Consider the following 22,185-nt stretch of genomic DNA (forward strand, 5'->3'; position numbering starts at 1 on the left):
GTGGGAAGTTAGTCTGTAACATGAAGGCAGTATGTAGTCAACGGATTCAAATCGCGAAAATCTTACTTTCACGATAGATTTTACATTCTCATCGCTTCTACCATGAGCAGATTCCGAACGGGTGGTCTACGAAACAGAATTTTAAGCATCACAGTTGTTGCAAATTAGTTATCCAAATGCAAACATAATCTTCAAACCCTTTTGTAATAGCTGCCATCCCATGCCTACCCCGATTGAATCGAGCGTCCGTGGTGCCCTTCTGTCGGGATTGACGCATGCGAAAGCAATATTACAAAGCTGGCACTGGTAGCGCTGTATTTCATTATGTGAAAAACTCCATTTAGACTTGAGCCTCACGCCTATACGCCTTTGATATCTAAAATTGGAAAAGGGGAGATATTTCCTATATTTACAAACATGGAAACACAATGGACTCTGCGTCTGGTTTCCCTCTCTACATCAACCACTTTCTTCCATGGATTTGTCCTCCTTCAAAAGTGAGGGATGCCTCTATTCTAGCCCAGAGTACTGCAAACGTGGCAGCAGCGAGCAAGACCCCAACCAGGATGCTGGTATTCTCATAACTTCGTGGTCCAGCCTTCTCACCTTGGCTACTCCGAATCAACAACCCAGCAAGTGGAGTGCCCAACAAAGTTGCAAATCCTCGCACCATATACAAAACCCCGTTGACACTAACAAAATTCTGTACACCGAATAGCTCTACCAAACTGGTTGGGAAGAGCGAGACATAGGCCGATGCAAATACGCCATAGAATATGGTGAAAACAATGAAGAGGGCGCTACCACTTGATTGAGAGGTTGATAGTGCCGAGGGCAACCACATCGCCAGAACGGAAATTGCCGAGACAAGAGTGGTCAAGAATAAGGTATTGAGCCGGCCCATACGGTCGGCAGCATATCCGATCGCGATCTTGCCCAAGGCATTTGCAGCATTGGAAATGGCAATGAAGTTGGCCGATGACGCCTGTGAATACCCGAGTGTGCGCGCATATGACGCAAAGAAAAATACAGGAGTATAGTACGCAGCGGACTGGAGGGCTGCTCCAAGGGCGTGGGCAGCGAATTTGCGCGTTCTTACAACGCGCCAATCAACCAGAGGAATTCGTAGCCAGCTGAGCCTCCTCGCGTTTGCGGCATTCTCCGCTTGAATCCGGCTGAGTTGACTGGCAGGCCATTTCATGTAGAACCCGGAGATGCTGATAATCACGAATGATATGCCTGCCGTAATCCGCAGACAGTTTCGAAAGCCGACGCGGGAAATCAGAGATCGGAAGGCGAGGGGCCAAACGACACCACCGAATCCCGTTCCAGCGAGGATAATACCCATAGCGAGTCCACGGTGGAGTGAGAACCAGGTCGGTGCTACTGTCACCGATGGCATGTACGCCATGCAAGTACCCACGCCAAGCAGAAGGCCTTGGGTGAGGATGAATTGCCACAGGCTCTGACTGAAGCTAGCGAGAACGAGGGCGATGGAGTAGATTACCCCTCCACTCCAGATAACAGCCCGTGGAGAGTACTGTTTTGTCCACGCGGTTGTAAACGGAGCCCCGATTGTCATCAGCGCGATTGAGAGTGTGCCGATCAGATCGATTTGTGCCGGTGTGGCGCCGGTAAACGGCGTATTGGGAAGCTTTGACATTGAATCATACAACTCCTGATAGACTCCGAATGTAAAGTTAATGCCACATCCTGTGAATACAAGGGCAGTTGAAGATAACAAAATTAGAATCGGTTGGCTGGCGGTTAATAGTCAGTACCGGCTAGTATAAAAAAGGCCGAGGAGCCAAAGAGCACATACATGCGGTCTGGTCGTGTTTGCTGGCGGTCTCCAGCGAGTATCATCGGCTCTAAAGGGCGATCCATGGCTGCACCGCGTCTTGGGAGATGTACTAGTAGAGAGTAAGAAAGTGTTTAGGAGCGGGCATTTCCTTTTAATAAGAATATTCGGCAGTTTGAGTCATCCGTGCGGGGCAACCCGGGAGGCCGATTGTGTGGAGTAAGCCTCAAGACTGGATAATCAAAGGTTTTATCGTAAAGATCTGTCCAATTATTTTTTTGATTCCTAATTATCATTTCAAGTTCTTGTTTACCATGGAGCAAGTTCGATATTATCCATGTTGTTGAGGGATGCCTGCCTCGGGCATCAAAGCTGCCGTCCCTTGTACTTCGCTCTCTTCTCCTTTCATATCACCACCATTAATCATATATTTTGCCCAAAGACCGAGGAGGCCTAAGTTTTATGTGAAAATGTTCTTGCGCTTTATCATCTTGAAACCTAACGTGGTTCGAAAGCAGGAAGGACTGGTTCTCGGGCCGTCTTCTCCGATTGCTTGCCTGCAGCACAAATCTTCTATCTGCACACCGCCACCATTCTTTCTTGAAATCATGGATAGAGAAAATGAAGACCCAGTGCGTCCAAGTCTGGCTCTTTCCCTTGATACTTTGACTCGCTCGATCTCTTACTGGAAAGATCTATTTGCTCGCGCCCAATCCGCATCCACACTTCCAGAATCATGCTACAACCTCAAGGGTCTCTTGAACAACACCCCTTCTATTCCACAGTCTCAAGATGTCCTAGAGCACTTTCAATACGACATGATGCTAATCAAAGGGTATGCAACATGAGGTATATCCCCTGACTCGCTTTTAGCCAAAATGGCCTGCGACCTACCCTCCACCAAGCAAACGCCTACGTTGGATGTCGCCATCGCAGAATCATTGCCAGGCAAACTGAAACTTTCCGATGATCCCGCATTGCGATTCAGTTCCGAAGACCGAGGGGACTATATTTGTCTGTTCGTGCTGGGATGGCCGTATATTCTGTCTGTCCGCCTGATCGAACTGCGTGGAAAGGATTCGGATGATCGAGTCTCATACACTGGAAATCTTGTCGAAAACTGTGTGAATGGCAAGAAGTCTAAGAGTACTCGAGCTGCGATTGAGCTAAATATTGGCACTCAAGATTATGCAGAGCGCCTATGGTGGACTTCAGTTCTTGCTGACTGGCAGACAATACTTACCCGCAACGGCAGGGAGTATCGTCCAATATGGGAGTTCCATCTTCAGGATACTTACTTCATTCTCGCGCACGGTGTAGGCCTTCCACGCCCTGCGTGCCAGTCTCAACCCCCAACGTCCGAGGAAGCCCAGGAATATCTGTCCAACTTTGCACGGCTCAATGACATCTTTAACCAGCTCATAATTGGTCTAGCTTCTGTTATGACCCTTCCGTCATGCAATAGGTGGGGAAATCTTGCAAAGTATCTTCCGATGCTGATGGAACCCACCAAATCCTGTGTCTCTGGAATCCCTCATTTGATAGCGCTCTCTTCTTTTCCAACATATATCAGTTCAGGCTTGGCAAATAGCTTCTGGGAGAAAGATATTCCCTGTAATCTAGTCAGCGAGTGGCTCAACCCTGTCTTGAAGGATATAACCCCACTTCTGTTGCAGCAGAAAGACTACAAAGCAATCATTTGCGCTATGTCTGAACGCAGACCGACATTGGCGCCCCTTTGGATGGGATCGGCTGCCACGGGAACCCTACCGAGGGTGCTCATTGAAGCAAAAGAATTGACCCGGGTGTCGCCAGAACCAATTGTTTGGACTGGATCCTCACAATGCTTCATGGACCCACAATTTTTCAGAAGTGTGCCTGTCCAGCGCGGCCCCGATGGAAAAGAGATGATTCCCAGGGAGGATGAATTCCCACTACTCTATTTACTCGATACTGAGAGGGAAAAAGTCTTTAGATCTCCCCCGGTGGTTCCATCTCCTCCACTCGACCTAACGAGCGTTGAAAGTTGTTCCATTATGGTGAGAAAGCATTAAAGCTGCGGTCATAGGTTTCGTTATCTTTCTTGGCAATGGACGTGTGAGCAGGATCAGACGGTATGTGATACGGGGATCTCTAATGGAGGCCAGGGAGTATCAACACATCCATCAGTCTTCGCAATTTCGACATCTTTCCCTAGGACAAATGGGCTTCCAAGTGACCCAGAATTCGATAAAAGTCTGTCTCAGAACGCGACTTCGAATGTCTTTGCGTGGCCGTGCCACACCGAGGGAACGAAGCCCGAAGATAGGGCCCTTTGGAAGCATGAATGGCTCTCCTGGTTCCTCGAGGATGAGGACTAATAAGAATATATCCCAGCCAGAAGGTTGGAATCATCTGTTGATAGGTAGTCGCGCGTGGGAGAGTGGCAAGATAGTTTTAAATTTGAGTAGCTGATTCAAAACGTTAACTATTCCAACTTTGGACGTAGCGATAGGGGACTCCAAACCCATAACACCTAAGCCCACTGATATCATAGCTCCGAAACTCTGATTTGCCATATCCCCTGAAGAATGAATATCAGTGGCCCGTTGTTTTACCCCGCATCCTGCGACTCCAAAACGGTTGATAAGCACCGTCGCCTATCATTTCATGCAGCAGACACACTTATTTCCTCGGGAAGACACGCACGGCTCGTCGTCGATTTTGTGTTTTTTGACTTGATCAACCCCGAAAACTAACTCCTCGATGTCTCAAGAAATTCGAGAGGAGCTTGAAGAGCGTGGAGTCAAACGCAAGCGCGATGCGAACAAACGACGCGCCTCGCTAGCGTAAGTGTGGGTAGCGAATTGTCGCGACTGGCCATATCGTATCGCAGTAGCTGACCTCATTCAGATGCGAGACATGTCGCAAACAAAAGGAAAAATGCGAAGGCGGGCCACCCTGTTGGCGATGCGAGCGACTAGGTCGACCTTGTCACTTCCAACCCCAGCCTCCCTCGAAGAAAGCGATGTGCACAGTACAAACAGCCTGCTCGCCACAGGGGCTGAATGAAAGTAGTCGACGCCTGGAAAGTCTTGAGAAAATCGCTCGCCATTTTCTCGGAGACGTACCCCTAGATGGTGGAAGTCTCGCGCAAATTGCAGCCAAATGTACAACTAAAAATGGAGCTGAGGGTGCTTGGGACGTGAACGAATCTTTCGACGTTCAGTTTGTGTCAAGGGATGTCGCATGTGGGTGGTTTAAGCCGTGCTGCCTTTTCCTCAAACTGACACTCTGTAGTCTATTCGGGAGAGTTTTCGCACTGGAACTTTGCAGAAAGGTTGCGACGGTCGATGAGCGATCAACGTGACACAATCGAACCAGCAGTCAGTCTTGATGGTCCCTATCTTTACGTCGCTTCCTAATGGTCCTAGGTCAAAGAATACTGGCGCCCTACCCATCTTCAATCATCCATCCTAGTCATTACCGAAGCATTGAGTGAATTACCCCCAAAGCCGATTGCTGAGTTTCTGATCAATGTGTTCTTCAAGTATGGAGAGGTCAATAATTTCTGGCTGCAGCGAGATTGGATTGAGGACAAAATTCGTATTTGCTACAGCCCCAATAGCGAATACATGACGAACGACATTCCTTGGGTCTGTTCTTTCTTTGCAGTCCTCGCTATAGGTACTCAAATGGCGCACATGGAAGAGGATAAGTTAAACCCCGATTTGGACGCTATGAATGATTACTCTGCTTGCTCCGAAGATTCAGTCGGTCTTGTTTTCTATCGTGTCGCTTGCAGATTGATCCCAGATGTCATTTTGGCCGCTTCCCAAGAAAGTGCACAAGCCTTTCTACTTCTTGCCGCCTATGGACTACCAGTCTCAACCGGTGGCCTATCTTATACCTATTTTGGCTTGGCTTTGAAAATGGCTATTCAAAATGGTATGCACCGGAAGTGTTCAGAGGTGGAATGTGACGGTCGGACCATTGAGTTCCGAAATCGCTTGTTCTGGTCAATCTATACCCTGGAACGGTATGTCTTTTCTAACAATATTATTTAGGGATGTACTCATTAATGAATGTCCAGGCGGACCAGCATCATGCACGGGCGACCCGTTTCAATTGCTCGGTCGGATATTAGTGCAGATCTACCCATGGCGCATCCTGCATTCATATCGCCAAACTATTCCAACCTGATGGCGTTCATCAATGTGGTTTTTTGGACTAGCGAAGTAGCGGAGACATTGTAGGTTGCCACTATCTAGCTGACATGGGCCGGTGACTAACGATCGAAGAACCCTTCTGAAAAAATGTCCAAAAAGACTGATCCCTGACTACTCTGACCGTCTCATGCGATTGCGAAGTTCGATCAAACAGTGGTGGGATTCCCTTTCTACAAACCTCGAATGCAAAGACTTGAATCCGCGAGGGCCATTATTTCGACAGAATTGTCATTTGAAGATGTGTTACATGCTCATTCATATTTACATGGGCCGGCCTTTTATCTTCGAATCCAAAGACAGGGGACGACAACCGGAAACCGGATCCTCCAGCACCAAGTCCCCGAGTCTTTGGTCAGGCTTGGTAGAGGATTGCGTGGAGAGCGCATTGGAAATTCTCGATGCTCTCCAATTACTATCTGACAATATCGGCCTCTGCCGTGCTTCTTATACGGAATTTAGTTCCTGTCGTGCCGCTCTTCTCGTCATTCTTGCGGAAAGCTTGAATGTCGGAAAGTCACCAAAGCTTCGAGAGGGATTGAATCGTGGCATGGTGCTGATACGACAGATGATAGGAGGAACGGCTTCAGAGTCAGAGACCTCATATATCGAGGCCATTGAAGTAGCCATTCGCAATTTATCATCGAAGGAAGACGAATTTATTAGTATGGATGTCAGCACGGAGCAGACTCCATCCTCTGCTTATGCCAGATTCAAGGACTGGACTCAATCTATGAAGAAGGATAGGGGTCCCGGCAGCCATGTGGAACTTTCGTCCTTCAGCCCTAAATTCAATATTTCACCGGGGACCGATGAAAGCGTGTTCCACAACGAGATGCATGATATCGCAGATTTCTTCAATCCTCCCTGGTCAGTTGGCGACGTGGTGCTCGATCCAGGGATCTTTGAAACATGAACATCCTGCATTTGAATTCCCTGGCAGCTGTATATACATGAAAGGGTCAACCTTGAATTTTCGCCGATTTTGTACTAACCGAAAACAAGATATCGAGCACGTTTTACCCAGTTGGACTTCTTGTTTGGCTTCTCTTGAGCCTGTTGCTCGGCTGTAATGGCTTCAAGGCGCTCCTCCTCGTCGAAAAATCTTGCTTCTGAGAAGTCCATATCCTTTGCCTTGACAATGCTTGTCTTGTAATACCACTGGAAATTAAGTCAGCTGTTGATTTCATCCAGCTCAGTTAGATAATTAAGATTCGGGTACCTTGTAAGCAAAGTAATCAAAAACGAAGAGAGGAGCCGCGAGGTAACTCGCGAAGAAAGTTTTCACAGAACCCTCTTCACCAAATGGCCAACAAGATAGATAAAACTCGCATCCAAATATGAATGCAACAATGGTAAGGCTTAAATACTGGGCCCAAGGAGTAAGAAATCCTCTGAAAGGCAGAGTCCGGAGATCTTTTCCCTGTGCCTTCAAGCCTTGTCGGAACCGGAGGTGGGCGATATAACAGGAGGACCACTCGAACAAAGTAGCAATAGCAACCTGCAAATTTGTGAGCTTTCGGGCCTGTAGACTTCAATTTTTAATCCAGTTCTTACCAATGACGTAAACCAGCCGTAGACAATAACACCGACACTATTGACGTTGAGATAACACAGCCCACCACCCAGGCCAAGACTAATGATCAGCGACACAAAAGGCCTCCCTTGCTTGTCTTTCCATCCGAAGAAGGGATGTATTATGTTCATGTCCGCCATCGCCGTCAAACTGCGGCTCGCGACGTAAACACTGGTAATTCCACAGCTTATGACACTTAAAAAGATAAACCCATTGATTGCGTGTGCCAATCCATATACCTCTGCTCTTTTGATAGCGATCACAAATGGGCTTCCCAAAGTCCCCTCGGCATTCAAATTGGGATCGTCAGAAGGAACACACATTCCAACCAGCCAGATATTAACGACAAAGAAGGTGAACATGCGCCAAAATACAGGGCGCACAGTCTTCTTGATTGTATGTCTTGGGTTTGCTACCTCGCCCGCGATGACTGCGATATGCTCGCCTGTTGCCTCGTGTCAGTTGTAGATTCTATTTTGCAAGCTGCGGACAACATACCTCCACCAAAGCTGAATGCAGCTTGCACAAATGCCTTGCAAATTCCCTTGAAGCCATTATTGAACGCGCCAGGGTTTTTCCAGTAGCGAAACTCAATTGGTCCGTTCGTAGCAGCAATCCCACCAGAGGTCATAATGAACATGAAGAATATCATCAAGACTACGGCAAAGCACTTGATGAATGACATGTAGTATTCGACAAATCCATAGATCCGTACGTGAAAGACATTCCCCAGAGCGATTACCACTATAAATATTGTGATATACGCAGCTAAGGGGATCACGTCGGTCTGCGGCCAGTACTTCAGAACGGAGACTGCGGCAGTAATTTCGGCCGGGATGATCATAACCCACTGCATGGTGTGAGTCAAGGAAATTGTGTATGCTTGTGGAAACACTCACAGCAAACCAGAAGTTAACGCCGATCGCAAAGCCCCATGCTGGGTCCACATACTCGATGCATTGCCGGATAAATCCACCATGTACCGGTTTGTATGTTGTCATTTCACCAATGGAAGAATATTGAGCGTAAACAATTATTCTAGAGGATGTATTGAGCAAAAGGATTGTCAATATTTAGAGAAAGATTTCACTTACGCAGTCAATGTATATGTCAGAGCGGTGCCAGCCGGGCCAGCTACGAAAGCCACAATCAACATAAAGTGCAATTGAAACTTATTGAGTGCCCAAGTTTGACTTACCATAGAGTAAGGCCTGACCAGTTCCCACCCAAAGTCCAGTCCCTATTCCAGCCCCAAAAGTCATCATCATCACCTTGCGCCGGGTGAGGGATCGGTGGTATCCTGCAGACCCAGCCGCAGAGATGTCCGAGGAGCTGCCATTATGGGTTGTGCCCGCAGTGGCTGTCCTTTCAATGTCAATCTCCACATCTCCGGATCCTTTTGTGTCCGCTTTCTCAGGGGCGATACTTTGACTGAGCGAAGTTCCACTGATTCTTGCCATTGGGGTAGCTGGCATAGTCTTTGCAGGAATGACTTGGACAAAGCATGGTTGCTACAACCACGTAGAATACATATATCATTTCGTCTGGGTGTCTCATGACTATCTCCTCCTATCTCGAACAAGTAAACCCCGCCCACCGGGAGCCTATCTATCTTCCCACCGGGAGTGGCAGTGGTCGTAGAGCGGGGTTGGATGAGATATGCTTTCTCCACCTTGGCAACCGGGACTGGGGGCGAAACCACTCTTATCCTCACCTGGCGATATTCAAGTTTTTCCCCTTGCCATCATTTAGTCCCTCACTGTTTTGTGATTATCCGGCGGGTGACTCACAATCACTTAATTCAACCTGAAGCATAAATTGAACGAGTTTGCAATTGAATCAATTGATAAGCATCCCCTCTCTATCATATTTACCCCAAGCCAAATTCTACAACGGAGTACCTCCCCCCGCACCACAAAATGGAATCTTCTAAGAACGTCGTTTTCGATATCGTCGGAACTCTTGTAACCTATGATTATGTCTACGACGCAATTGACCGCCGTCTCGGCGACCGGCTACGCGCAGAAGGTATCAAGCCATACATACTCGGTCAAATGTGGATGGAAACTTCCGAACGAGAGTATACCAATCTCAGTATATCCGGACAATACGCAGCGTTCGGCAAAGTCTTTGAGGCCTTGTTCTATCGAATGCTGTGGATGTGTGGGATTCAAGAACCCAGAAAATTCGCTACGCCGGCGGATCTCGAGTACATCATGAGCGAATACACTGGTCTCAATATGCGGCCCGGGGCGGCTGAGTGTGTGAAGAAGCTACGCGATGCGGGATTCACGGTTTGGGCATTTACTGCAGGCGATCTCCGTCGTGTTGGCGGATACTTTGCGAAAGCGGGCATTGAGATGCCGACTGAACACTTGCTATCCTGTGATACTGCTGGAGTTGGCAAGCCGGATCTCGATGCCTATAGGCCCTTGCTGGGCAAGCTGATGGACGAGAATGGGGGCAAGAAGCCCTGGTTTGCTGCTGCCCATATGTGGGATGTGTCTGCTGCTCGTAGAACAGGGTATGTTATCTCGATACCACAATTCTCACACTATTTTATACTAATAAGAGAAATGAAAATAGATTCAAGGGCGCATATTGTACCGTCTTGGAGATGGAACCGTTAACACAGCTGTTTGGGGAAATGGATGTCATTGATGATACTTTGCCGGGAATGGCGGACAAGATCATTGCTAGCCAGGCTGCATGAGGAACTGAAGATTGGAATTTACGCTTGAAAGTTGAACCACAAAATTGGAATATAACTAGTAGAGACTTCATTCAATTCCTTAAATGAATATTGATGTTAGAGTAGCTTCTATTTGAAATTCAATGCTTTTCGAATCAAAATAGAACTTGAAACCACGCTATGCGATCCATTTCTGGGCAATCAGTTCAATCTTCGTACTACTCCGTTTACTCATGACGAGGATAGATCGAATATTCTTTCACTTCCACTTTTGCTAGTGATAACGATTGCGGCAATTGATGATAACCTTAGGAACAAACAATGTATCGTCCCGTGGGTGCGTGCCCCGAGCGTCCCACCGGTCCAACATTTGCCATTGCCGGCCCCGGCGGGAAGGCTACCGGTGGAGCAACTCCCCCGCCATTTCCATTTCGAAGGTTCCTCTTCAACTACTTTGTATACTGTTAAATGGAAACCAATTTCATCATCGATCTGAATCAAACACAGAAGATTACGCTCAAGATGCCAGACAAACATATTCCTGTCCCAAACGGGATGCTCCCCTTCTGGAGGACGGAGCCCCACGTCCTGGATAACCATCGCTCGACTGAGAATCTCCCCGATAAATGTGATATTGTCATTGTTGGGGCAGGGTATGCCGGGGCTTCTATCGCCCATCATATTTTACGCCAAGTCAAACCCGGCTCGACGCCGCCCTCTATTACGATTTTGGAAGCCCGGCAGGCTTGCTCTGGTGCTACTGCTCGGAACGGTGAGATATAGTCCAAGTCTCATGTCCATGTACTTACGGAGCTTTTCTAATTTGGTGAAGGTGGGCATGTTAAACCTGACATTTACAATTTCGTCTCAACTCTCGCCACGGACTATGGTTTTGATGCAGCAGCTGAAGTTGCAAATTTCGAGGCAAAACATGTTTATGCGATTAAGGAGTTTGTCGAGAAGGAGAAGATCGATTGCAACTACACCGTGACCAAGGCGATTGACGTGCAGTTGGACCCAAATCACTATAAGAAGTTGAAGAAAGGATTCCACGAGCTCGTGGCAAATGGATGCGCTGCGACAAAGTTGGGCCAGTATGTCGATGCTGAGAATGCAGAGGCAGTGAGTACTTTGTTGATCTACGTGTTCGCTCATGTCATACTAACTAGCAGTATAGTTCTCTGGTGTGAAGGGTGCGCTTGGGTGTTTCTCGTATGACTCGGGGCATATCTGGGCCTATAAGTTTGTTTTGCACCTGCTTGAGAAAGTTGTGACCCAAGGCGTGAATCTGCAAACACACACACCCGTGTCGAATATCACCAAGTCGAATATTTCTGCATCGACCCACCCATGGGTAGTTGATACTCAGCGCGGATTCGTTGTTGCAAGAACCGTCGTGATGGCGACCAATGCTTATACCTCTGCTCTTGTTCCTCAATACCAGGGGAAGATTGTTCCAGTGAGGGGCACATGCAGTCGCATTGTAGTTCCCCCAGGTTCATCTGCACCCCGGTTGAAGAGCACCTATACTCTTCGCTGGGGTGGGTGGGAATATGACTATCTAATTCCCCGAGGAGACGGATCTATTGTGGTCGGTGGTGCTCGGAAGGCATTTATTCACGATTTGAATAGCTGGTATAACGTGAGTGATGACAGTTACGTGCTTGAGCCTGCTATTCGCTATTGGGATGGGTACATGCAACGCAATTTTGCTGGATGGGAATATAGTAATGCCTATACTGATCGAGTATGGACCGGGAGTACGTTCTCTCATACCCCAAATCAATTCCAGTCTCGGCTAACGAATGACCAGTCATGGGATACTCGTCGGATGGATTACCCCATATCGGATCAGTGCCGGGAGAGCAAAATCAATATATTCTAGCTGGGTTTACGGGACATGGCATGCCGCAGATTTTCCTAGCCGCGGAAGGGCTAGCTAAGATGATCATGAAAGGGGTGGCGTTTGAGGAGACGGGACTTCCTCGGCTGTTTAAAACAAGCCAGGCACGGTTGGATGACTCGAAGAGCAAGATATTCGAACAGACGCCAAATTCCGGTCGCTCGGAAGCAAAACTCTGAGGAGTGATACTCTCACTATGGGATCCTTCCAGTTCGTCCCTTATCGTTTGGATAAATAGATCTCATAGTTTACGAAACCAGTAATGATAGTGCCTACTATCGTGATTTTCGGAAATAGGGTAGTATAAGAAGCTTCAATAAGCAGAATTAATAATGCTGGAGATCATCGTCTCTGCTTTGTAAAGGAAATTTTGGATAAAAATCCAGCACCACCTTTTACATTTCTGAAAAAAACAAATCCAATTTCGGGCTATTGCAATCTCATCTTTCTCTGGTATATTAGAACCTTTAAGACGAGGGCAAGAAACCAGTGGCCTTTTCTATAGTTCAATCAATATAAAGTGTTCCTATTGATAATGAACATTAATACAGGCACCACTCAGTGTCAGTCAGGGAAGGCACGACAGAGTGAATGCAATGATGGAGTGATTATTGTGCCTTCCTCAATGGTGCACCCTGATCACGGTCCTGGCCTTGGACCAAGGCCACCAGGCTGCCAAGAGCCACCAAGCTCTTAAGAGTGGGTGCTTTCATATTGACTTTTGGTCATCACTCGTGCTTGAGTTGATGGCCTGAATTACCCGTAATCGGTCTGAAGAAAACGATACTCGAATAGAACGCCAGGCATTTCTCAGAAGCTCACATTTTATACAAGAACAACCATATAGATCCGGCTGCTTTCAAGAACTGACAGAATGGAAGCCTTTCACATTCCACAGGGCCAGATTGAAGCTACGTTGTTGATCCATTCCCGACTAAGTATTGTGGCATTCTTCCCCAATTCCAATTTCGTACTTTTTTTTCTCTCTTGTGATCTGAGTGGTTAACTTGCTCCGGACCTTTGTTCCTTGAGAAATCTATATTGTTCTATTGCCAAAGACGAAACCAAACTCTCCTGTCAACTTTCAAATCACCATCACTGGAAATATCTTCCACGCTTCCCCAAATCGAGCAAAATGTTTTCATCCGGCACAATAAGCTGAGGACAGCCTTATCTCTAATTTCAATATCTATGAACGCTTTTGTTTTAGCTTCTGGAACTGTGACGTCACAGGCCACGGCCCAAAACTAGCAGACTGAGGCTATTTCGGCCGGTCTGGAAGATACTAGTATATTGCATTCATAGGCGCGGCCCGAGACGAAACACCACAGGAGCGACTCGGAGAGGCTCAAGCCACATTCACATCCATACTTTGGCGCTTTTTATACTTAACATGTGGCGTATTTCAAGCTCGAGGCTGTTTCTATCACGCACTTCTAGCTATACACTGCGTAATTAATTGACCAAGTCTCCGCCACGGATTCGAGCAGAATTTTGTATTATTTTTTGTGTGGACCTGAGCACGGCTTCTGAGGAGAACGGTCGAACGCTGACTTTCATGCACCACATCAGCGAATAAATCGAAATGAATATTTTTAATTTTTCATATTAGGTTACGACAAAAACCTCTGTTCAGCGCTCAATGACTGGGCCTACTCTCGGAAGCGCAGAATGAGATTCTTCTACGTTTGCTCGTGGATGTTGGCTCGGTGTGAAACTTCAGCAGCCCCTTTTTCAAGCAGCTGGGACTGTATATTGGTAAATGGCACGCGGGGCAGGTGATAAGTCACATTTCGGACATTCGCTCCGAATCGGAATTTCCACGATTAAACTAGCTACTGATTTTGCTTTGCAGTGATGGAGATTGTCCTCGTATAGGGATATTACTTGGTTTTCTCGTCTTGATGGCACATTCCGATCAATCTATCTACGATATTATTTCGGAATTACATTCGTTTTAGTATGATTTCAGCGATCATCTTTTCTAATTTGGGACTCGCGGTCAATTTGACATCAGCGCTGCTTGGCATCTTTACCGCCATTGAAGGAGCGATGAGTTTAGAGCCATCGCGTATTCTCCAGTGGTTTAATCATCTTTCCCCGATAAAGTACGCCATTTCGAATGTCTCGTACTATTGTTTGCGTGGCCTTGTCTTGAACTGCACCGATGAACAGTGAAAGGAACAGTGAAAGGCGGATGGCCCATGTTTACAGCGCGGGTAGGAAACTCTGGAACTATAAAATTTAAATACCGAGCAACCGTAGGCTGATCTCTTAGCTGGAGTTCTACTTATGGTTGGGCTGAGGTTAGTGGTGTTTGTGATATTGAAACTGAAGGTCTCGTGTTAGTCAGATGGATGGGATGGAAGAACACAGGCTATTTGAGACGGTTTTCAAGATTGTGCTAAGGTTGGATACTGGTGCACAGGCGAAGAACCCCGGAAGCCAAGACATTGAAGCCGATGTTAAGTCTGGGCTGCTCTGGGCCAAGGTCGCAGTATTGTAGTTGACGGGTTTCAGCCCTATTGTAGATATCCGCGACCTTGTTATGGTTCAAGTTTCCTGTTCAATATTGTTTTATAAGTGACGATCATTAATAAATACTGACGCATCACGCCTTGACCAGGGAAGATAGAGTGGCCATCGCGTCATTAAATTAAGTCATGGTGATATATAGCGAACTTACCCCAGGTCGGTGAGAGGGCCGACGCATGCACATCCTCTGCACGGGCCCACGTCGAGAGGTCGGAAGCCAATAATTCCGTGCAAGGTGAAACTGATGATCGTAGCGTGTGTTTAGATTAGACTTTGCAAAGCAACGGCAGAGGAATGGCAGAGGAATGGCAGAGCAATGGCAACTCAATGATTGAAGGAAAGAGGAGAAGGCCCCGCGGCTGGTCTTGGCGAAACTTGGCAACAAACGTCAGTCAGCCCACCGATTGTGTGATCCACGTGATCCACTTGGACTCCTCCATATTTTTTACTGTGTATAACCTTACAAGTACGGAGTATTCGATTAGACTATTAGTATTCTAGATTAAAATATGAAAGGTAAGTTGGATATAGAGAGAACTTCTCAATATGATAGTATAGATGGTGGACATGGCCATGGATACACTAGACTCCCACTCTCCTCCGAGTATCATTTCCCTCGTATATCATGCATGATCGACATGGCGTGCTTCTAATAAGATGGCGCGATTGGACCCGCTCTGCACCTCTTTTTCTGGCTTTTGCTTCCCAAATTTGACCCGGTTGAGTTCAAGTTGCCGTATATCATGGCCCCTCACCCTCGCACTCGGGCAGCTCGCTGCTTGCCCTCTGTTCGCCTGACGAATTCCTCGCCATGGGTGCCCCCGACTCCGAGATGACTCTACCCAAGACCGAGCAGGATATCATTCCCGATTCCATGCGTTACGAATACGACCCCTGGCTCCTCGATGATCACCCGCTCCGCTCGCATCCTACCGTTTGTATCCCAGGTCTAGGCACCTTCATTGCCGAATGGTACGCCTCAGTCGAGCGCCGCTGGAAGGACGGCCTCTTCCGAGTGGTATGCATTCTCCTCGCTTGTTTGTGAGTTGCCAATTTCAATCGATATCAGACCGATATTCGTCCCGTCTTCCCAACCCTCCTATACTCATATACCGACTTTCCAGTGCGGCATTTAAGTGTTTACAAGCACTCCCCTCGGTTGGAGGCAAAGGCACAGCCCATCCAACCTCTCTCGCCCATCATAGCACACGCGACTGGCACTTTACCTGCACATTTCCCAACTCTGATCCCCGTGCCACCGCCCTTGCGCAATCTGCTGTCGCCGGATGCGATGGTTTCCGCACCGACATTTGGCTGCACGGCAACGAGCTGCAGATGGGCCCATCCGACGCCGGCCCAAAGGCTATCAATGACATGCAGAACCGCCTCGATTCGCTCGTTACCAAACTGGGCCCTCGAGATCTTTCCATCCCCACCGACATTCAGATGCCCATGAACACCGAACCCGAACCTGAATCTCTCAATGAAGTCGAGGAAGAGACGTCCCACTCTTTCTGGCTCGTTCTGGACCCCCAATCATCGCTCCACGAGCTGTATCCGTATCTGGTCTCCCATCTAGATCTGCTCCGTCAGCGTGGTCTTTTGACTCACTGGAACGGCGCACGCGTGGTGCAGCGTCCATTCACAGTTGTCGTGGCTAGTGAATCCCTCCCCCGGTCGGATTGTGCCGACCATCCTTACACCGATATCTTCTGGGCCTCCAGCGAAGAAACATCTTCGTGGAATGATAGGTCGCATGACCATCTCATCCCAATCTGTGCCGTTTAAGAACTGTGCTCAAGTGTTGTGTTTTTTGTATTCCTATTGTCTATCTTCAGCTCATGATACCCACCATGCCAATGCCAATGATCATAATATCACTTCTGTTGTAAGCAGGCCGTAAATTTCATCTAGCATGAGTGGATTCCACACCATGATTTGGTCTCGTCTATTCCATCCTGGATGTACATGTAGTTCTCGTCAGGGTCGCTTTTGTGCAACCTATGCGGGTGCCACGTCACGAAGGGGTGGGTAGATCTCCAGGTGGTCCGTGGAGAGAAAAAGGATTTTCGTCAGGGTGCATCAACGGCTATGGAGGAAGCAGAACATGGGGAGAAGGGAGAGTCAATCTGCTGTGCTGCCTGACATGCGTCAGGTAGAAGTACCGCATGTCGATGAAAATCCTGGTGTCACCACCTGGGCTAGGGGTAATTTGGGTAACTTGGGTAGGGAAAGAGGAAAGGGAGCCAGAGAAAAAGCAAAGAAAGAGAGAATGAAAGCAAAAGCAACATTGTACATACATAATGTACATATCGAACTGGTAAATAGGCCAGGGCCACAGTGTTTGCGTACGTGATTCACGCTGTGATCCGATCTCCACATGCAAGATACAGTCTTGGCCCGCCCCATCGCGCTAAACAGACTCACCGTTTTTTCTCCGGCTTTATCTCTCTTTGTTCTCTCTCCCTATCTCCTCCTTTTCTGGCAACTGTGTTATCCAAAATCCAGATACCACCAAGCACCCCTGGGTGAAAGGGTAGACACATCACATCGCATCGTTTCGTTTGTGGCTCTTCTGGCATCTTCTTCTCCGCACTGCCCAGCCCGCACCAACTCCGACGGGGTTTGGCCCGCGGGATCAACCGCTGATCCTCCGTCACTTTCTCTTGTTGGGGGCTTTTTTTCCCTTCACCCACTGCCATTCAGCTGGTCGCGCCCTATCTCTCTCTTTCGCAATACCATCAACAACCTCCCGACCCCCTATCTCACCCACTGCGAAGCGCCCATCGCTCGGCGCCGCTCAGCATGGACTTCTTCCGCCGTCTCCATCAGAGCTACCCGCCGCGGCCTTCCCCCCCTGAGCAACTCTCAAGAGTCGCGCGATGATCGTGATCGGCCCCGATCCCACGCTTCCTCTTCCACGGCCGCTGCCCCGGCTGCAACTGCGTCCACAGCCGCCTCTACGGTCGGCGCCAACGAATCTCGCAATCGACCAGATGATAAGATTCGGCTAGGCAGCCGATACGAATACCCACCCCCGAGCTCGTCGCATCCGCATCCACATCCATACGGAACCAGTTCACGCGGGTCGCATCGTCTTCGCCGGGAGACAACCGGCACACAGATTTCCCCACCGCGGAACCAGGCGCAGCAATCACATCGACGCCATGCCAGTCTGGAAACGAGACAGCAAGGGCACGTGCATCGGCGGAATCATTCCCAGCCTCAGACAGGCCATATGAGAGAAGGTAGGTGATTTCCGTTTTCTGTTAACTTCTTGTTTCCCCGGTCGTCGGTCCCCGGATTCGCTGTTGGGGGGTCGGATCTGTCCCGTGGTTCTCGTCTCGGCTGTTCTCCCCACAGTCGCCGTCACTCAGCTTGTGCTCTCCGATACCTCATATGGTATGGCTGCGTCGGAGTGTGTTCTGGAATACTCTGCATTGTAGTGGATCCAGAGTATATGGAGTGCAGGGTACAGGGGAAAGTGTCTGTCGCATGCAGAGGATGGAGTGTATGATATGCTCCATTGCACCTGCCCAGCCACTCCCCCCCTGCGTGCCTTCCCCAGTGGCGCAGATCCGCCGCTCGGGAACGCTAGTCTCCGTCTGGACTAGCGCTAGGTCTCCCCTTTCGGGCCTAGCGGCCCAGCCGAGCTCCCGGAGTCACGGGGTCTCTGCTTCTGCTTCTGCCCTCTGCGCTTGCGTCGGGATCGACGTGAATTCATCCAGACTGCCCCCTTGATCGAATGGTGGTAGTCGCAATGAATCACCAACCCCCAGGCCCTGCGCGCAGTGCTTCCCACGGCAGTAGTGGTAGCCCTGTGCACTCCGGTGAGTTCGATGGTGGACGCGCCAACTGCACGCCGATGCAGTGATCCGCCGCATCACGTCAGATAGGAACACGATTCCCAACTTGTCTCGATTCCCTGGTGTTTTGCGATCTCCAGCCTCTGAGCAAAGGGAGAAAATCAAAAATTAAAAGACACACATAACTAACCACCTCTCCTTCTATTAGCGCAAGAGCAATCTGCACCACCGTCGTTTGGGATTCGCCAGATGCCACCCCCGTCTCCTCCGCACGCGTATTCCTCGCGATCACAGTCCGCCAACGCGCCCGCATCATCACTATTCTCTCGCGAGCCACCTAGCGGCTACGGCCACCGCCCTGGTAGCAGTATGTCGATCTCCTCAATGCTCGGCTCCGACCCAGAACGCCCAGCTCGCGATTCCGGCTCCCTATTTTCACGGCCATCACCTGTCTTTGCTAATGCGCCAACCTCTGCCTCTGCTGCCATGTCGCCACCTTCTGCTCCAGCGCGCCAATCGCCTCTCGATCAATCCCTCTTCCGTCGATCACATACCCCCGAAAAATCCTTCTCCAAACCGCCGCCAGGCCGGCCTTATCGATCGGGCTCGGGAGGCGGTTCGAGTTTGCTTGGTGATTCGTCAAAGTATGGAGGGCTGTCACGAGCGTCACACTCGCAGTATCCAGAGAAGCCCCATTCAACACACCCCTCGCCCAAGGTTTCCCCGGCCGAATCTCCTTACAATGAGCCCCGTCGGATGAGCTTCAGCGGCCCGATCGCCCGCTCCAACAGCCAACCACCCAACGCCGATACAGCTACACGGCCCCCGGGCTATAGTCCAATTTCGCGCCCTGGCGGAGGTGTGGGAGACCGGCTATCTTATGGCGGCATTGATCTACACGCTCGAGATCATAGTAGGGAACAGGCTCGCTTCGGCAGTCTGTATGGAGATCGTCGTTCGGAAGAAACCGCGCCTCGGGATCGAGAACGAGATCGCGCTGGACTTGCACAAGAGACAAAAGGATCCCTGGGAGGGCAGGGGCGGTATGGCTCTATCTACGGAGAGCGGGAACCTTTAGATCGTCACACCAGCGCTTCGAACTGGGAACATGGTCGCTCTCATCCCTCTTCTCCCGAGACTAAGCGACTGCCCGCCTTTGAGTCCGGATCAGGCTTTGGCTTTGGAGCCATACAAAGCTATACCAAGTCCCTTGGGTCCCAACCTGGCGGTGCTCGTCAACCTGCCTTATCTTTACAAACGGGACAACCTACGCCTTCTCCCCGTGAGTCGCCCTACCTCAGTAAGCACCAGCCGTCACAATCGCAGCGGCTTGGGTCGACCCCGGCGACAGCTTCTTCCGCGGGTTTGAATTCTCTGGGACTTGCTTCGGCGAGCGAAGATGGGAGGCGCAAAGGCAGCGATGAACTTCTGGCCCATCGCAATCTTTTGGCTATAGGTGCGGACGGAAAACGTGGCGGCCGGGCGTCTCCGCTTCCCCAGGCCGTACAAGGTGCCCAAGCTCCGTTCATTGGTGCTAGCGGCGAACCTAGTATCAAGAATGAACTCGGCAGGGTGTTCTCCGGGATCGGTAGCGGCGTCGGAGGCGTGACGGCTGGTGTTTCTGGTCTGTCCGGTAGTGGACCATCAACGCCGCTCATATCAAGTCCCTTCAAACGTGACAGCTTCACTGGCCGCTCGGCTAATGGCGAGACCGATGATCCCAAGGCTACCCGACCACTATCTGCCTCTGGCACTAGACGGGGACGCAAATCGCGAGATGAAGATGCTCAAATGGACCTGAACGGTGGAGCAGCATCATCTGCTCGCGGAAGTCGTCGAGCCCGTCACCCGCACCATCATCACCAGTACGTATCCCTTCTCATTCTCTGCATTATCTTCGGATGAAAGCAATATAAGCTAAACCCTTCTAGCCACCATCATCACCGCCACAAACCCGAAGAGGAAGCTTCCGCCTTGGCTGGTCTACACCGTCCCCTGTCATCTACGAACTACTTCAACCGCACTTCTACTCCCGCCGAAGCCTCGGGGCATCACCACCACCACCCTCATCATCATCATCATCATCACCATCACCATCCTCTTCAAGTAGTCCCCGTGCCTCCTCTACGGGAACCTCGTACCACTGTCAACCTCGAGCCGCTGCTGTCAAGTGTGGCTCATCTACCGCGACACCACTTAGGCTCAACTCTTTACACCCCTCGCATTAGCGTACCCAGCGCGAAGGCCTCGGCAGAGAGCTCCAAGTTCGGGTACACCAGCACGCCCCAACCTCTCCCGCGCTTCGAGCAACGGGAGAACTGCACCTTTACAGTTCGGGTACCGCGCTTCCGGATCGACACAGGCCACCGGGAAGAAATCTGTGCGCGTCGCGCTTTGTGGGGAACTGGCGTGTACACGGATGATTCCGATCCGGTCGCGGCAGCCATCCACTCAGGATTCATCCGTGGAGCCTGGGGCGAGGATGTGGATGAGTCGATGCTTGACCTCGAAATCAAAGATATCTACCAACATGCCCCAGCCAAGGAAGAAACCACCAATACCAACAAAACCAACGGCGTCTCGAAAGAAAATGGCGATGATGCACCAGCCGACGACGGACCTCGTCTCCCACCCATCCCCCCACCGAACCAAGACCTACATATCACCCTCTTGGTTCTCCCGCGATTGGAGAGCTACGACGCAGCTATCATGTTTGGCGTCAAATCCCGCAAGTGGGTGGGCCGCCATGATGGTATGAGTTTCAAGGTTCAGCGGGTTGAGTGGATTGATGAAGGCGTTGCTCGGGGCGAGGAGCGGAGCGGCGAGGCCCGACGGAAACGTCTGCGCAATTTGATGCAGACGGGCCGTATCTGTACGGGACCCGCTATGGCGAAGATGGATGAGCTTCGCCGAAGTGGGGTGCAGGTTCCCCGGACTATTGATAGCCAGGAGCAGCCAACGCCTGTGCAGCCGGTATCGTAAGAGGGAAGGGAAGCATTGCCATTGGGCTGATGTATATTCTTTCTCGTTTGTGTTTCCTTTCCCTGACTTCTTCCTCTTCTTTGTTTCGATTTCTTTCTATTCCGTGGGTGGGCATTATTTAAGCCCGAGTGCTTATGGCGTTTTTTTTCTTTCTTTTCTTGGTTTTTTTTTCTTACTCTCTCTTTTCTTTTTGTCTATCCCTGATTGCCCGGGTATGTGACATAACCTTACTTGGGCGTTGATACCTGCGAATAGCGTTTTTGCGCGTTGGATTGGAGCTTTGGGCATCCGGGTCAACGGGAACGGGGGAACGGATGAAGGGATGTGGGCAAGCCCCCTTTCCTGATATGATCTTTATTATTCGAGTATTTAGTAGCATTAATTTATCTCTGTGGAGAGTTATATGTATTTGACACGAGGGGATCGTATTGAAGTTGTAGTGTGTAATAGTGTCTCGCAAGTATCTTCCAAGTCCGGAGTATACTACTAGTAGTAAACTACCCCATACTCGGTGGCTAGCGGAGGTGACCGACGCTAGAAGCTCTCCCCGCATTGCCAGTCGCCGCGATCGCCAAAGTCTATCCGTCTCGTACGATAACTTGTTGTTTCATTTTTGGGGAGGGGGGGTTCGTATTTTCAATTTTGTATCTGTCAGTTCAAAAATATCCAACTCACTTCTGCCAAT

The 22,185-nt window shown here is 49.6% G+C and overlaps 10 protein-coding genes across 10 annotated transcripts; 8 read left to right on the plus strand and 2 right to left on the minus strand.

Annotated features, from left to right (window-relative positions):
* Positions 1-454: 454 nt before the first annotated feature.
* N7481_011767 (putative MFS monocarboxylate transporter) lies at positions 455-1,887 on the minus strand (the record flags this gene model as incomplete). The annotated part of the gene is made up of 2 exons (XM_057270986.1): positions 455-1,760; positions 1,823-1,887. 2 exons carry the CDS (start codon positions 1,885-1,887, stop codon positions 455-457), a joined length of 1,371 nt encoding a protein of 456 aa, XP_057118160.1.
* Positions 1,888-2,271: 384 nt separating this feature from the next.
* Positions 2,272-2,649, plus strand: N7481_011768 (uncharacterized protein; the record flags this gene model as incomplete). The annotated part of the gene is made up of 1 exon (XM_057270987.1): positions 2,272-2,649. One exon carries the CDS (start codon positions 2,272-2,274, stop codon positions 2,647-2,649), a length of 378 nt encoding a protein of 125 aa, XP_057118161.1.
* A 30-nt stretch (positions 2,650-2,679) lies between these two features.
* On the plus strand, positions 2,680-4,161 carry N7481_011769 (uncharacterized protein; the record flags this gene model as incomplete). The annotated part of the gene is made up of 2 exons (XM_057270988.1): positions 2,680-3,840; positions 3,907-4,161. The coding sequence occupies 2 exons, from the start codon at positions 2,680-2,682 to the stop codon at positions 4,159-4,161; spliced, it is 1,416 nt and encodes a 471-aa protein (XP_057118162.1).
* Positions 4,162-4,546: 385 nt separating this feature from the next.
* Positions 4,547-6,922, plus strand: N7481_011770 (uncharacterized protein; the record flags this gene model as incomplete). The annotated part of the gene is made up of 6 exons (XM_057270989.1): positions 4,547-4,629; positions 4,694-5,031; positions 5,081-5,166; positions 5,215-5,819; positions 5,874-6,032; positions 6,082-6,922. The coding sequence occupies 6 exons, from the start codon at positions 4,547-4,549 to the stop codon at positions 6,920-6,922; spliced, it is 2,112 nt and encodes a 703-aa protein (XP_057118163.1).
* Positions 6,923-6,996: 74 nt separating this feature from the next.
* Positions 6,997-9,057, minus strand: N7481_011771 (Amino acid/polyamine transporter I; the record flags this gene model as incomplete). The annotated part of the gene is made up of 7 exons (XM_057270990.1): positions 6,997-7,167; positions 7,229-7,507; positions 7,564-8,027; positions 8,081-8,432; positions 8,482-8,620; positions 8,677-8,716; positions 8,781-9,057. 7 exons carry the CDS (start codon positions 9,055-9,057, stop codon positions 6,997-6,999), a joined length of 1,722 nt encoding a protein of 573 aa, XP_057118164.1.
* Positions 9,058-9,501: 444 nt separating this feature from the next.
* On the plus strand, positions 9,502-10,295 carry N7481_011772 (uncharacterized protein; the record flags this gene model as incomplete). Its single annotated transcript, XM_057270991.1, has 2 exons — positions 9,502-10,106; positions 10,169-10,295. The coding sequence occupies 2 exons, from the start codon at positions 9,502-9,504 to the stop codon at positions 10,293-10,295; spliced, it is 732 nt and encodes a 243-aa protein (XP_057118165.1).
* A 501-nt stretch (positions 10,296-10,796) lies between these two features.
* Positions 10,797-12,356, plus strand: N7481_011773 (NAD(P)/FAD-dependent oxidoreductase; the record flags this gene model as incomplete). Its single annotated transcript, XM_057270992.1, has 4 exons — positions 10,797-11,046; positions 11,107-11,396; positions 11,452-12,034; positions 12,088-12,356. 4 exons carry the CDS (start codon positions 10,797-10,799, stop codon positions 12,354-12,356), a joined length of 1,392 nt encoding a protein of 463 aa, XP_057118166.1.
* Positions 12,357-15,523: 3,167 nt separating this feature from the next.
* Positions 15,524-16,500, plus strand: N7481_011774 (uncharacterized protein; the record flags this gene model as incomplete). The annotated part of the gene is made up of 2 exons (XM_057270993.1): positions 15,524-15,753; positions 15,837-16,500. The coding sequence occupies 2 exons, from the start codon at positions 15,524-15,526 to the stop codon at positions 16,498-16,500; spliced, it is 894 nt and encodes a 297-aa protein (XP_057118167.1).
* A 592-nt stretch (positions 16,501-17,092) lies between these two features.
* On the plus strand, positions 17,093-17,968 carry N7481_011775 (uncharacterized protein; the record flags this gene model as incomplete). The annotated part of the gene is made up of 1 exon (XM_057270994.1): positions 17,093-17,968. The coding sequence occupies one exon, from the start codon at positions 17,093-17,095 to the stop codon at positions 17,966-17,968; it is 876 nt and encodes a 291-aa protein (XP_057118168.1).
* A 489-nt stretch (positions 17,969-18,457) lies between these two features.
* On the plus strand, positions 18,458-21,500 carry N7481_011776 (uncharacterized protein; the record flags this gene model as incomplete). The annotated part of the gene is made up of 3 exons (XM_057270995.1): positions 18,458-18,542; positions 18,727-20,383; positions 20,450-21,500. The coding sequence occupies 3 exons, from the start codon at positions 18,458-18,460 to the stop codon at positions 21,498-21,500; spliced, it is 2,793 nt and encodes a 930-aa protein (XP_057118169.1).
* Between the last annotated feature and the right edge of the window lie 685 nt (positions 21,501-22,185).

This window comes from Penicillium waksmanii (genome assembly GCF_028829765.1).
Source record: "Penicillium waksmanii strain IBT 27052 chromosome Unknown utg000009l:1.0-4314994.0:1.0-4318279.0, whole genome shotgun sequence".
NCBI lineage: Eukaryota > Fungi > Ascomycota > Eurotiomycetes > Eurotiales > Aspergillaceae > Penicillium > Penicillium waksmanii.